General features: G+C 40.6%; 1 protein-coding gene across 4 annotated transcripts in view; it reads right to left on the bottom strand.

Annotated features, from left to right (window-relative positions):
* SLC6A20 (solute carrier family 6 member 20) overlaps positions 1-14,978 on the bottom strand; it is a 194,680-nt gene that overhangs the window by 49,510 nt on the left and 130,192 nt on the right. For all 4 annotated transcript variants that reach the window (XM_070727684.1, XM_070727685.1, XM_070727687.1 and 1 more), the window contains 2 exons: positions 12,182-12,423; positions 10,540-10,702 (listed from right to left, as the gene is read on the bottom strand). In XM_070727684.1, coding sequence (XP_070583785.1) covers positions 10,540-10,702; positions 12,182-12,423 — 405 coding nt within the window. The remainder of the gene's footprint in view (positions 1-10,539; positions 10,703-12,181; positions 12,424-14,978) is intronic.

Raw genomic sequence — 14,978 nt, 5'->3', positions numbered from 1 at the left:
ATGCTGAGTACGACGATTAACATGGATTCGAACAGCAATCGTTAGGCGTCAGTACGATCCGAGGTCATCAGCCAAAGAACCCTGGGAAAGTTTAATACTGGCCCGACCTAGCATTGCCACCAAGCCGGGCTCCCCTCGTTTCCCGACTGAACTGCTGGCTGAGAAACCAGGGGCATGGGAACTGAGAGAGGGGAATCAGGAATTGTGGTGGAAACACAGGGTGCAGACTCTGGAAGCTGTCCTAGAGGAGTCAGGATGGCAGCTGTCGAGCTGGGAGTACAGTACAGTGGCAGCAGCCATGCTCTGCCTTTTGCAAGGACAGGCATTCTTAAAATGACCTGCTCCCCTGCAATAATCGCACGTCGATGAGCCCTCTCCTCCGGGTTCACGCAAGATCGAATGAAGCTCACATCCATGGGCTCCCCCACAGGGGTACGATCCGCCATGCGAGGAGGCAGGGTGGGCATGAAGCAACGGGATGCAGGAACCGGATTCTGAACGGGCACAGTGGACAACCCCGAACATAGAGCAGGCACAGGTGTGATGCCAGAAACTCGGGGGGAGGACCGCCCAGCCCGATGCACCTCTCGGGCCAACAGCTGGGCTTCAATGGCCAAGCAGTGCTGTTCCAGCCCATTCAGGGTGCATGGCAAGGACTCATGAACCAGCTCATCCAACATAGTCTCAGATAAGCTGTCCTGGAACACCTCCATCAATGCGGCCTCATTCCATTGCACCTGCACCATGAGACTGCGGAAGTCACAAATGTATCATTTGTGCATTGATAAACAACTGCACCTGGCTGAGGAAGGCAGAAAACATGCAATGTTCACCTCAAAACATTTCAGGCATGGCCACAAAACATTTCCTCCGTAGTGGGGTCTGTGGAGCAGGAACCACCGGCTGCACCAGGGAAGGTGCTGGCTGCTGGGATAACACGTCCACCTGGTTCTGCAGCTGAAGGACCATCTGGTTCAAGGCTTGTATTTTCAGACACAGAGCCTCAAACACAGCTGCATCTCAGCCACACTAGCAGCCATGGCAAATCAATTGCAGGAAAAACAAAAGCAAACATGAACAAACCTCCTGAACTGGAACGGTGTGTATCGGAGGGGCCGAAGCTTGTTCTGTTCTGCCGGGCGTCTTGACACAAGCCCCCAATTAAGTTCAAAGGTAGAAATTCAGACACACACAATTGTAAAGTCTATAACACTGTTTTATCAAAAGGAAAATACGAGCCAAATACACGTTTAGTCAGTCAAAGTGCTCACCTTCAAAGCAACAGCCTTGAATGCTGTGAAGAACAATAAACAAACACAAAGCAGACAAAAGGCAGCTGTAAAGACATCACAGCCATCCTCCTTCAAGAGTTCTCAAGTCGCAAACCTAACTATAAAGTAGTACAAAACATCCTAGAAACAGTTCAAATAGTCCTAGTAGAATCCTGATTCAAAGTACACTTCTCTCCTTCATCGAACGGATAAACTTTCACGCCCAGATGCAAGAACGCTGGCAATTTAACAGCAGCCCCATTAGCCTAATTATCCCCAGCCACAGGTGATCTCCCTTATTTCCTGTAGTATTTACGCAGTTGCTCTTTTCTTGACATTGCCCTGCGTCTGCGCACATCAATGAATGTCTCCCCTTCCAAATCCACTGCTGATAATGATGATGAATCACTCACGGGGCGACTACCTAATGGGCTGCCTGCAATTACCTCTTCTGAGGATCCCATTTCACTTTCACTATCTTCTACAGACGATTCACTGTCGGAAGCAGTCGGAAGCAAAACTGGCCTCTGACAATGGGAGGATTCACCCAAATCAACCCCCACAGTACTTGAAGCAGAAGCTGGCCCAGAGCCAACCACAACAGCTCCCCACAAACTAAATTGAGTTTTATATTCCAGTGCATCTTATATGTTACACTCAGTATATTTCTTTTGGCAATCCGTGTCTCCTTCACGTAGACTCTGTGAGCCTCATCTATATCTTTCATGCAGTTCACGTAGACTGTAAACGTTGTCTATATCTCTCATAATGTCTTATTTGCTAGTTTGCTTCATTTCGGCTAAGATTTCTGCCATTTTTTCACCTAATTTTTCTTTCTCTACTTGAATGTTTTGGAATCTTAGGTGGTCGGAGGCCTGCTCTTTCTCCAGGAATATAATGGGCTCCTCAAGTCCTCTGTTAACTATTGTTAGTTTTTGCTTCATATTTTCTACTTTCTTATCTGTCTGTTTCATTTATTGTTATATTATTTTGATTTTTCTTTCAATTTTATCATTTATTTTTTTAATGTCTCCTTTCATTTTTTACATCTATTTTAATTTCTGCATAATGACCTTTTGTCTCATCATGGTTATTTGTTATAGTTTCCTGTGTTTTCATCATGGATTCTTATGTCCTTGCTATAGTTTCTTTTATGTTTTACAGCATTAACTGCATGCTCTACATATTGATTATTGAGCTTGTTTTATCAACCACTAACATTTTCTCAATTGATCTTTGTACAGGGGGTACAGAGGAATTACAGCTGGATTTAATGTTGTTTTCTTCCCTGTTTTTGTTATTACATTTGTACGTGACATTTTAAAACTTTGCACAATTTTATCTTAAATATTACTCATATATCACATTTCTATATATCAGTCTCTTTATTTTAATTTCTAATTCTTATCTTACTGATACTATAAGCCATTATTTATTTATTTATTTTTATTGTTTATTGTTTATTGTTTATTGTTTATTGTTTATTATTTATTTATTATTTATTATTTATTATTTATTATTTATTATTTATTATTTATTATTTATTATTTATTATTTATTATTTATTATTTATTATTTATTATTTATTATTTATTATTTATTATTTATTATTTATTATTTATTATTTATTATTTATTATTTATTATTTATTATTTATTATTTATTATTTATTATTTATTATTTATTATTTATTATTTATTATTTATTATTTATTATTTATTATTTATTATTTATTGGATTTGTATGCCGCCCCTCTCTGCAGACTCGGGGCCGCTAACAACAGTAACAAAACATTATAATCCAATACTAAAAACAGTTAAAACCCATTATATAAAAACCAATCATACATACAGACATACCATGCATAAAATTTTAAAGGCCTAGGGGGAAAGTGTATCTCAGTTCCCCCATGCCTGGCGGCAGTGGTGGGTTTTAAGCAGCTTACGAATGGCAAGGAGGGTGGGGGCAATTCTAATCTCTGGGGGGAGTTGGTTCCAGAGGGCCGGGGCTGCCACAGAGAAGGCTCTTCACCTGGGTCCCGCCAAGTGACATTGTTTGGTTGACGGGACCCAGAGAAGACCCACTCTGTGGGACCTAACTGGTCGCTGGGATTCGTGCAGCAGAAGGCGGTCCCTGAGGTAATCTGGTCCGGTGCCATGAAGGGCATTGCAGTAATCGAGCCTTGAGGTGATGAGGGCATGAGTGACTGGGAGCAGTGACTCCCGGTCCAAATAGGGTCGCAACTGGTGCACCAAGCGAACCTGGGCAAATGCCCCCCTCGCCACAGCTGAAAGGTGTTTCTCTAATGTGAGCTGTGGATCGAGGAGGACACCCAAGTTGTGAACCCTCTCTGAGGGGGTCAATGATTCTCCCCCCAGGGTAATGGACGGACAGATGGAATTGTCCTTGGGAGGCAAGACCCACAACCACTCCGTCTTGTCTGGGTTGAGTTTGAGTTCGTTGAGTTTGTTATTATTATTAATTAGATTTGTATGCCACCTCTCTCCAAAGACTCGGGGCGGCTCACAACAGTAGTAAAAACAATGTCAAAGAACAAATCTAATATTAAAAAGAAACACATTTAACACCCCTCATTTAAAACCAAACAACGCATACATACAAATCATAAAATATAAAAGCCTAGGGAGGGATCTCAGTTCCCCCATACCTGACAATATAGGTGGGTTTTGAGTAATTTATGAAAGACAAGGAGGGTGGGGGCAGTTTTGATCTCCGTGGGGAGTTGATTCCAGATGGCCGGGGCCACCACAGAGAAGGCTGTTCCCCTGGGGCCCGCCAAATGACATTGTTTTGTCAACGGGACCTGGAGAAGGCCAACTCTGGGGGACCTTATCGGCCGCTGAGATTCGTGCGGTGGCAGGCGGTTCCGGAGATACTCTGTCCAGTGCCATGTAGGGCTTTAAAGGTCATAACCAACACTTTGAATTGTGACCATAAAATGATCGGCAGTCAGTGCAGGCCACGGAGTGTTGTAGAAATGTGGGCAAATTTAGGAAGCCCCATGATGGCTCTCGCGGCTGCATTCTGCACGATCTGAAGTTTCCGAACACTTTTCAAAGGTAGCCCCATGTAGAGAGCATTGCAGTAATTGAACCTCGAGGGGATAAGGGCATGAGTGAAGTTTACAACAAAACGAAATCCAAGGTACTTATTCTCATCACTTTTACTCTGGCTTCTTTATTGTCATTTATGTTCCTTGACATTTGTGTGTCAGTTCTTATTCAATTTCAGCTTCAACATCAGCAAATGCTACTTATTCACTTTTAGAGTCTTGATCTTAGCACACAATTTAATTCTTTGTTATCATTCTCACCAAATATCCAAAGGATTTAACTATTTGGTTTTTTCTGATCTCCAAGTATAGCTTCAGATGCTGATATGTTTACTTTAAATTCTCTGGCTGCAAATTTGCAAGATGAAATAAGAGAAACCAGAAATTTCTTTACTATTTTTTATGCACAAAGAATGTCAGGCGAGCTTACCATGAAAGAGGAAAATTTAATAGACTTTTATTCAGATCAACTTATGCAAAAGGAAAAGAAATTTGATAGAATTAGAGAATTGCAAATACGTAATTGTGAAAAAAATGAAAATGTTCTTACAACAAAAACAGACATGCCTTTATATGCTTTCTCTGCTGATGTGGCATTGTCCAAAGAAAACGTTGTAGCTGCATCTAGTGGCCAAATTAAACAAATGCAGCCTGCGATCTCTGAATTTACCCAAATCCTGAGAAATGATCCTGCAGTGCCATCTAGTGACCAAATAAAGCAAATTTTATATTATGAAATGTGTTCACAAAAGCCTTCAATAGATTTTATTCCAGATATCCAAAAAGGACAAAAGGACTATGCCCTGCGCTACTACCCTGCAATTAAGCCGCCAATACCACAAAGTGCACAGATGCAACAGGACCAACAGCCACGCATTCAACAAATGCAGCAACCGTGGGTTCCAGTTTCTCAAATACAACAGCCATGGGTTCCACCTCCTCTGGTACCACCACCGTGGGTTCCAATTCAACAGGTACAACAGCTGTAGGTTCCAGCTCCAATGCAACAACCAGCAGCAGTGCAAGCTGCAGTTCAAAGGCAACTTTTTGCTTCGTCACCACTGAAAGGTGAGTCAAGATTAAAGAATAATGGACAAAATTATAAGGCTTGGTTACATGAAATTAGAGTAATGTTACACAGTGAAGGTGCTGATCACATGGCATTCAATCCACCTAATAAACAGTGGACTGAAGAAGAAAGAGCTTTAAATACGAGGGCCAGCACTTTGATGCTAATGTCACTGGACACAGATTTATCAGTTAGATTTCCACATAATATCACTGCAAATGCCTTGATCACAGCTCTAGATGAATTTTATAGACCAGTTTCAGCTGAAGGGACATGTTTACTATTTTCTGAATTTTTTACTACAAAATTAAAGCCTGGAGAAAAAATTGCTACACATTTGTCTAAACTTTTAGCAATGCAAAAGGAATTGATCGAAAGAGGATATAATATAGATGACATTCATATGAATACCGCAATAATCACCTCTCTGAATGATTGGAAGGATGCTATTTCAAAATATAACAACATACCTTTAGCTCAACACACCACATCTAGAGTTTGCAAACTTTTAATAGAAGAAGTTTTTATGCAAGGTAGACTTAAATCCAAAGCAACTGTTTCCAGAGCTCCAATGAGTCACAGTTACCAACCAAGGGGCTACGCTCCAAGATATCCAGGGTATAACCAGCCCAGAAGAACGGATTTTCAATGCTCTCAATCTGCTGATTATTATCGCTCTCAATATCCTGCTCAGCCCAGAGGAACAGATCCCAGGGACGGCAGACGCAGAAGCTCCAGCAACTACAGATCATCTCAACGAGGTTCCATAGGTGAATCATGTCCTTCCATTGGTTCTTTGATCCTGAACAACGTTCCAGATTCAAATGCTGAGTACAACACTAAACGTCTATGGACTTTAGATAGCGGAGCTGCTTTTCACATTACCTACCAAAGAGAACTTTTCACAGAACTACATAAGACTGGCATAAAAGAACTATATTCAGTGTCAAACCACTTATGCAAAGTTGAAGGAGAAGGAACTGTCTACATAAAAGAGTGAGACCAAATGATTCCACATGTTTTATACATTCCAAAAGCTACAAGCAACTTACTCAGTCTGTATCACCTAAACAAAGATTTAGACTACAAAGCTATGCTCTTAGAAAATGAAATTCACATTATTAAACATGGAAAAGTTATTGCACATGCCTTTCCAATTGGAGGTGTCTACTACTTAAGGCCAAAACCTCAAGTGCAAGTTGAAGTAAGTATAAAAGTTCCAGAAAATGAAAGCACAGGTCCAGAGAGAAAACCTGTTGCTACTCTAGAAACAAAGGCTCCTAAAGCCAATGAAGTTCAAAAGGATCCGCATAATGTTGTGAATGTTAAACCTATACTAACAAACAAATCTTTTCACTCCAGGTGTATTCACCGTTGGCATCGTCGTTTGGGCCATGCATCTTTTCCAGTTTTATTCAAGATGCCTGAATTTGTAAATGGTTTTAAGGTTAATAGTAATTGCAAAATTTATTTAGACTGTTCTGTTTGTAACTCATCAAAATCCAAAGCTGCACCTATTGCTAAACATGCCACACGTTTGTCTACATGCATTTTTTATTTGGTTCATACTGACATTGTCTGTTCATTTCGGCCTACTAAAGCTAATTGTAAGTATTTCTTAACTATTGTTGATAATTATTCTAGATATGGTTTTGTGTATACAATGAAACAAAAATCAGAGACCTTTCAGATCTTTAAAGACTTTGCTGCACACGTCTACAATCAACATGGTGTCCACATCAGAAGAATACAGAGTGATCGTGGTGGAGAATTCATGTCCCAGCAATTCCAAGGATGGATGAGGCAAAATGGGATCCACCATCAAACTTCAGCCCCTTACACGCCAATCCATAATGGGGTGGTAGAACAACGCCAAGGCGTTTTACAGACCATGTTTCTAGAAGATGCTAACCTCAACAACTTCTATTAGGGTGAAGCACTAAGGTATGCTAATTACATTGTTAACCGTATTTGGAGCAGTGTCATTAATCAAACTCCTTTTTACATGCTGTATGGAAAGAAGCCTGATATTCAAAACCTCCACATTTTTGGCTCATATGCCATGGTTAACATTCCACTGGTCCAGAGAAAGAAAGGAGGTCCAGTAGCAGAAAGACTGATATTATGAGTATTATAAATTTGCTGACACTAATCACACAGTTGTTATTTCCAACTCAGCTAAATTTGAAGAAGATACAGATTGGTCCAGAATACACAGTAATGATACTTCAGCTTATTTTCCTAAATATGATGTTCAAGGTACAGCGCAACCCGATCCTCAGGCAGCTGTTCCAGATGTTGTTTCTCCAAAAGATGATACACTATCTTCACAAGTTTCAGATGATGTTCCTAGCGATGCAATTGGAGATGGAGATGACCAAGATGAAGGATGGACTACAGTTCTAAGACGTTCCAAGAGAACCACACAAGGAATTCCTCCAAAGAGATACCAACAGCAAGTATTACACAAATCTTTTCCTTTTCTTTGTAACAATGTTACACTTCCTCATGGGAATTTTTCTCAAATAAGACATTTACCTGAGTCTGAACAAGAAAAATGGTACGAGGTAATGGAAACTGAACTGAACAGTTTAAAGAAACTTAAAGTGTTTAAATATGTTGAGCCTCCAATGAACAAGAAGATTATTGGTACACGATGGGTCTACAGAATTAAACGAAAACCAGTGAGAAAATATACAAAGCAAGATTAGTAGCACAAGGCTACTCCCAAGTTTATCCTGAAGATTACACAGATAACTTTTCACCTACGGTCAAAAATGAAAGTGTCATAATTGCCTTAACCACAGCTATTGCCTTGAATTTAGAAGTTTACCAATTTGATGTTGAAACTGCTTATCTGAATGCTGATTTAAATGAAGAGATCTACGTGAAGGGCGCGCCCGGTTTCGAGGATCAAGAAGGTGATGTCTGGTACCTGCAAAAACGTCTTTATGGCATCGTTGTCTCATTGACAAGCTAAATTCAATGGGCTTTATTAAGTCCGACTCTGATGAATGCGTGTTTACAAAAGGGCAAGATAATGTTTATGAAATTATACTTGTTTATGTTGATGACATTGTGTACATTGGTCCAAACAAACGTATGAGTGAAGTTTTTGCAAAAGGTTTAGAAAGACATTTTACATTGAAAAGCTTAGGGCACATTCATGATTATCTAGGAGTTCAGATTGAAAAAACTCAGAGGGGGTTTAGCCTCTCGCAAGTAAACAAAATTGATCAACTTTTACAAAATTGCAACATGACTGACGCACATCCATGTCGCTCTCCAATGCAAACAGATTTTTACAAATTGACACAACAGTTTAGTTCTCAATTTGAAGATCAAACACTTTATCGTTCAGTCATTGGGTCACTGTTATACATTAGCAGTTGGACAAGACCCGACATTTCACTTAGTGTCAATCTTTTGTCAAGGTATGTTGGCAAAGCAACTACATTTCACTGGACATGCATAAAGAGACTGCTGAGATACATGAAGCACGTAAAAGACATGAAGTTGTTCTTAGAATCAAAACATAACAAGTTTCCTGAGTTAGTTTGCTATGCAGATTCTGATTGGGCAGGTGACAAAGAAACACAAAAAAGTACTTCTGGTTATATAATGTTTTTGAATGGTTGTCCAATTTACTGGAAAATTAGAAAGCAGAACTTTATTTCTTGTTCTTCCACTGAGTCAGTATAGGCCTGTGTTTCTGACTGTTGCAATGCTTTAACCTGTGTTTCTGCTCTCGTTGATAGTATTTGGGGTGATCCCATGAAACCAATTGTTATTATGGAGGACAATGTTTCAGTTACCTTCATATCTGAAACTGAATATGTTGGATCGCGTTCACGGCACATCGACATAAGATATAAGAATGCAAGAGAATATGTAAAACAAGGATTCGTGAAACTACATTATGTGCCCACAACTGAACAGATTGCTGACGTGCTGAATAAACCACTGCCAGCTGACCAACACGAATACCTCTCCAAGAAAATGTGCCTTATGTGAACCAATGTCACTGATGACTGCCAAAGAAGGGGTGTCACGCTGAATATTGACAGCCCCAGAGACATTCAGTAATTAAAGAGTTAACTTTGTGTGTTTTACTAAGATCCCCCTATTATGATGTAACATCCTGCCAAAAACTAACATCACTTCCTCCTTCTTCATGCTGAAACTCCATTCTCCATTTTACCTCTATCATGTGAAGACATATTTGTTGTTTTGTCCCTCGTGACATGTTTTATTTTTCTACTTTTATAATAAAAGAAATCTTGTTTTGAGCAAATGACTTGGCTCTCATCCATCGCCTCCGCGGGGTTAATGTTCAAACGGACATTAATCATTTACAAACTATGACAATTGTTGGGAAATATCTTATTTAAAAATCTAAGGAATGGTTTTATTATCAAAAGTCAAATGAGGATATTTTGTCCTGTACAGATTAGAGATAAGGATGGGAGTGATTTGTAGTAGATAAGAAACTGTTGTAAGCTTTCTATAGCTAATTACAATAAAAATTGTTATCAGAGGACTTTGAAAGTTAACATGGGTGTTTATTAATTTGTTAACTATTATTATTGCTAGATATATAAGCTGTCAGGTTAGTTGCAAATAGATGTACAAGCTTATAAATCTTAGACCGGGCTCACAAGTAAAGAAAATAATCATTGCTGCTAAATATTTGCCAGTGCTCAGCTAGGGAGAGAGGGTTTTTTTTTTACTTTTGTCTTTCTAATCCATCTTTTTAATGACTTTATTTAGTTTAGTTTAGTTTTTGTACGATTTTCAATGCCCACCCCACCTGGTTTGGAGTTTGTATTTTAATTTTCTGTATTAAATATTTTTTTTAAAGACTGAGAAGTAATTACTGGTCCATGGTGAGTTTATGGCTAACTGAAAATTCAAACAAGGTCTCCCCTTCTCAATAAATCAGCCATTGCATATTCAAGGCACTGACCAAATTTCTTGACATCAGCGAATGGTTTCATCATATTCTTTCTGGAAAAAGGGGAGGGAGGAGAGAGGGAGGGAGGGAGGGAAGGAGGGAGGGAGGGAGGGAGGAAGGAAGGAAGGAATAGGGAGGCAGTGGGGGAAGCGGAGAGGGAGGGAGGACTCACAGTATCTAGCTCAGTTTCCAAACTGCAGTTCTTGATCTGTGGCAACACTTCTGCATATTTTCCTGGATAAACAGATGCCAAATACTGCTTCATATTCTCAAGGTTTTCTGTTGTTAATAAACCTTCTTTCAGATCAAAAACATTAGTCAACAGCAAGATTACCCTGAAAGACAATTTTTAAAAAATCTCATAAAACAAATAGTGGGATTTTAAAGACTTTTACAACATTTTAGAGTTTTAAAAAAAGAAGGGGAAAACAATTCAAGGAAGACAGAATTACTGTTTATTTATCATAACAAAGCATAATATTATTAAATGTTAGACAATTATTAGCAGCACATTAGCTATGTTTATGTATTAAGATCCATTTTAATGAGATTTCAATCTTAGTTGACATCATCTTATTTCAGAAACCCCTCTAAAACCTTATACAGTGATCCCTCGATCATCGCGAGGGTTCCGTTCCAGGACCCCACGCGATGATCGATTTTTAGCGAAGTAGCGGTGCGGAAGTAAAAACACCATCTGCGCATGCGCAGATGGTGTTTTTACTTCCACTGCCGCCCGCCCTTCGCCCGCCCACCCCATTGCTCGCGCCTGGGGTGCGCGCACGCTTGGGGACACCCCAGCTCTGCTTCCCAGCTGGGAAGCGGAGGTGGGGTGTCCCCAAGCGCGCGCGCTTTCCCCAGCAACGCGCGCGCGGTGGGAACACCCTAGCTCCGCTTCCCAGCTGGGAAGCGGAGGTGGAGTATCCCCAAGCGCGCGCGCTTTCCCCAGCAACGCGCGCGCGGTGGGGACACCCTAGCTCCGCTTCCCAGCTGGGAAGCGGAGGTGGGGTGTCCCCAAGCGCGCGCGCTTTCCCCAGCAACGCGCGCGCGCGTGGGGACACCCTAGCTCCGCTTCCCAGCTGGGAAGCGGAGGTGGGGTGTCCCCAAGCGCGCGCGCTTTCCCCAGCAACGCGCGCGCGCATGGGGACACCCTAGCTTTGCTTCCCAGCTGGGAAGCGGAGCTAGGGTGTCCCCAAGCGCGCGCGCTTTCCCCAGCAACGCGCGCGCGGTGGGGACACCCTAGCTCCGCTTCCGAGCTGGGAAGCGGAGGTGGGGTGTCCCCAAGCTCGCGCGCGCCGCCCGCCCGCCCACACTGTTGCCAGCTCCGCTTCCCAGCTGGGAAGCGGCCCCAGCAACGTGCGCGCGGGTGGGGACACCCTAGCTCCGCTTCCCAGCTGGGAAGCGGAGGTGGGGTGTCCCCAAGCTCGCGCGCGCTGCCTGCCCGCCCACGCTGTTGCCGGCTCCGCTTCCCAGCTGCTCGCGCCGCCGCTGGGGTCTTACCGGGGCAAGAGGGGGAAGACCCAGGGAAGCCTCTGCCCGGCGGGGAAACTCCACCATCTACGCATGCGTGGAAGGGCACGCATGCGCAGATGGTGGAGTTTACTTCCCGGTTGAAAACTCGCGATATAGCCCTTTCGCGATGCTCGAGGACGCGAAACTCGAGGGATCACTGTATACCATAAAAGAAACTTTCCTTGGAGTATGAATCAGGAATTATTTTTTTAAAAAACCTAACTTCAGTAGACCATTTTTAAATATGTATGTTGACTGAAAGATTTAAAAGGAAAAAAAAGTATATTAAAAACCAGGCTTACTTGTTTATGCAGCTTTCATAATTGAAGGTTGCTTTAAAGCCATAAATAGAGAATGTGACAATGCTGGCAAATATTGAGGTAGAACTATTTATTAAGGAAACAATAATGGCATGTCGCTCACAATTGCTGTTTGGCTCATTGTAACTGGCAAATGCTATCAAACTACCAAAGCCCAGGCCGAGAGAGAAGAAGATTTGAGTGGCTGCATTAATCCAAGTCTTGGGATTTGCTAGTTGATCCAACTGCAAGGTATAAATGATGATAATTTTCAGAAAGTAGCTATATTATATTACCTATAGCAAAAGTCCAGAGGCACCCACAAATTTATTTGTTTTTGTAGCATTTCAAAAATTGTGACAACCTGAATTTGAGGTTCTGTTAGTTGATTCTCCCTCCATAATCATATTACCAAACTTCAGGAGTTTTGTGGTCATTTATAGTGTTCCACAGTCAAATGCAGGGGTGGACTACTGCCTGGATGTGGGGGAACGCAGTGGGGTAGCAAAAATGGAACTCCACCCCAGAACACCCATTTTGCACTGAAAGATGTTGAAAGAAAATGCATAAGCCATGCCCACAGTGTGGTAGTAAAAAATTTGGTAGCCCTTCACTTGTCACATGACTATATTTTACAACAGTTTGGTAGAAAACTGGTATTAATTCTGGTTTTTGGCAAAACTGCACCCATAGCAAACCACCAGATTGCTTAACAACCATGGCATTTACTTAACAACCCAACTGCCACTTTACAATTGTTGTATTCACTTAATGACTGCTGTAAAAAAAGTTATAAAAATGAGTCGATCATGTGATCAACCCATTTTATGACTATCACGATTTACGAATGTGAAGGGCAACCTCCATTTCAATTATAAATTGAGGATTACCTGTAATGAAAAAGAATGCAGAATATTGGCTCAGCTTCAAACACAGTCATTTTTTCCAGTCTAATTAAATCCAAATGCACAAGATCATGTTTACAGCATATTTAATGAATTTCTTATTTTCTTAGAAGTACTCAATGTTTAATAGGATAATTACGGTTTTATTTTTGCTAAAATAAAGTTGGTGTCAGGCATTTGCATATCAGGAATGTTAACCTGCACCTGTTCTCCTTTTCTAAGCATAACCAGTCCTTGAATTTGAAGCTATTGCTTGAAACTATAGTATTGAGAATGCATTGGGATATTTTTACTACCTCCTCTCTGCCCTCTAAACAAACTTGTCATAGAGGAGTGGGAGATGAGCCACAGAAGATTTGGGAAGGAAGACAGAATTCCACTGTATTACGTAGGATTGATTATTTTCCTGTTTACCTAGTTCTGTAAATATTAAATATTGCCCACATATTTTATGTGTGTGTATTTGTTTCTCGGCTACAAAACATAATCTGCCATGTATATGGCCTCTGGAGCGGCCAATAGGCAAAAAGGAAGCTGTGTGCTCCATCCCATAGTGGGGTATATCATGGTAATTTGACAGGAAATACACACACAAACAATATGTGTATGTGTGTGTGTATACTGGATACTGTAACCTAGAGGTTAATTTGCTGCCTTACAAGGCCAAAGTTGCAAGTTCAAGTCCCAGTGAGGGTATGGCTAGTTGATGAGGCCAAAATAAGGCCGAAATAGATCTATCCTAGTTTCCCTTAATTTTCAAATTCAGCAAAAACATGTGACACATACAGAATATAGTTTGTTGGCTATGAATAAATTAACTGCCTTGGAAATGGCCCTGGGTTGGGCCGAGAGGCAAAAAAGGAGTTGTGATGTTCCTTCAATATACCAGGGTGATTCGACACAAAAAACATGTAACTCTTCCCTGGTACAGAGCTGAAGGGATTTGATATTGTAGCCTAGAGGTTAATTCTCTGCATTACAAGGCCAAGGTTGCAAGTTCAAGTCCCAGTGAGGGTATGGCTAGCTGATGAGGCCAAAATAAGGCCAAAATAGATCTATCCTAGTCTCCCTTAATTTTCAAATTCAGCAAAAACATGTCACATACACATACATACACACACACACACACACATGTAGCTTGTTCTGTCTGGAGAATTCTGGGAGTTGAAATTCACAAGTCTTAAGGCTGCCCTGCTGTAGAAAATAAAATGAATAATAAATGAACCTAAAGGCAATTCCTTAAAATTAATTAACACTATCATTTATTTGCTATTTAAACTAAATTGATAAATTGATCATTTCATTGCTTAACTAATTGTTATACAACTATTTTACTGTTTATCTATTTAATTTGAAATTTTGACAACTCAATAGTTTTCCTATAATACTTTTTAAATAACCAAATAGCAAAAACTTAATTTATTTAATATAGAGCTAATAATAAATGATAGTTTGTTAACTATCTCTGGCTGATATTTTCTTCTATATTCAAATTGGGAGTCACAATTATAAGGACTTGTGGAATTGTTTTTGATACATATTTAATTTTATTATAAGGTATTTGCTAACAGGTATTGAAAAATCAGGATTTGAACTTGAGTGAGATTGCCCTTTTCTTTTCAAGGTGTTATAGGTAGAGAGGTGTAACACAAAGGGAGATATTTAAAACAAATATTGAAATTATTCAGACTAAATTGCTAGAAAATCCTCTGAAAATGTCAATCAATGTACCCTCAGTTATTAGTAAGGAGTGGAAAAAAGCAACAGCCCACCATTAACTCCTCAAAGTCAACATAGCTCTGAAATTGACACCAGTGGCAAGATTGCAGACCAACAAGACATACAAACCCTGTCAACCTTGACCATGATCAGGGCCACCATCAGGAATTTTGGGG

This window comes from Erythrolamprus reginae, chromosome Z, assembly GCF_031021105.1.
Source record: "Erythrolamprus reginae isolate rEryReg1 chromosome Z, rEryReg1.hap1, whole genome shotgun sequence".
Lineage (NCBI taxonomy): Eukaryota > Metazoa > Chordata > Lepidosauria > Squamata > Dipsadidae > Erythrolamprus > Erythrolamprus reginae.
This window is presented reverse-complemented; position numbering and strand designations above follow the sequence as displayed.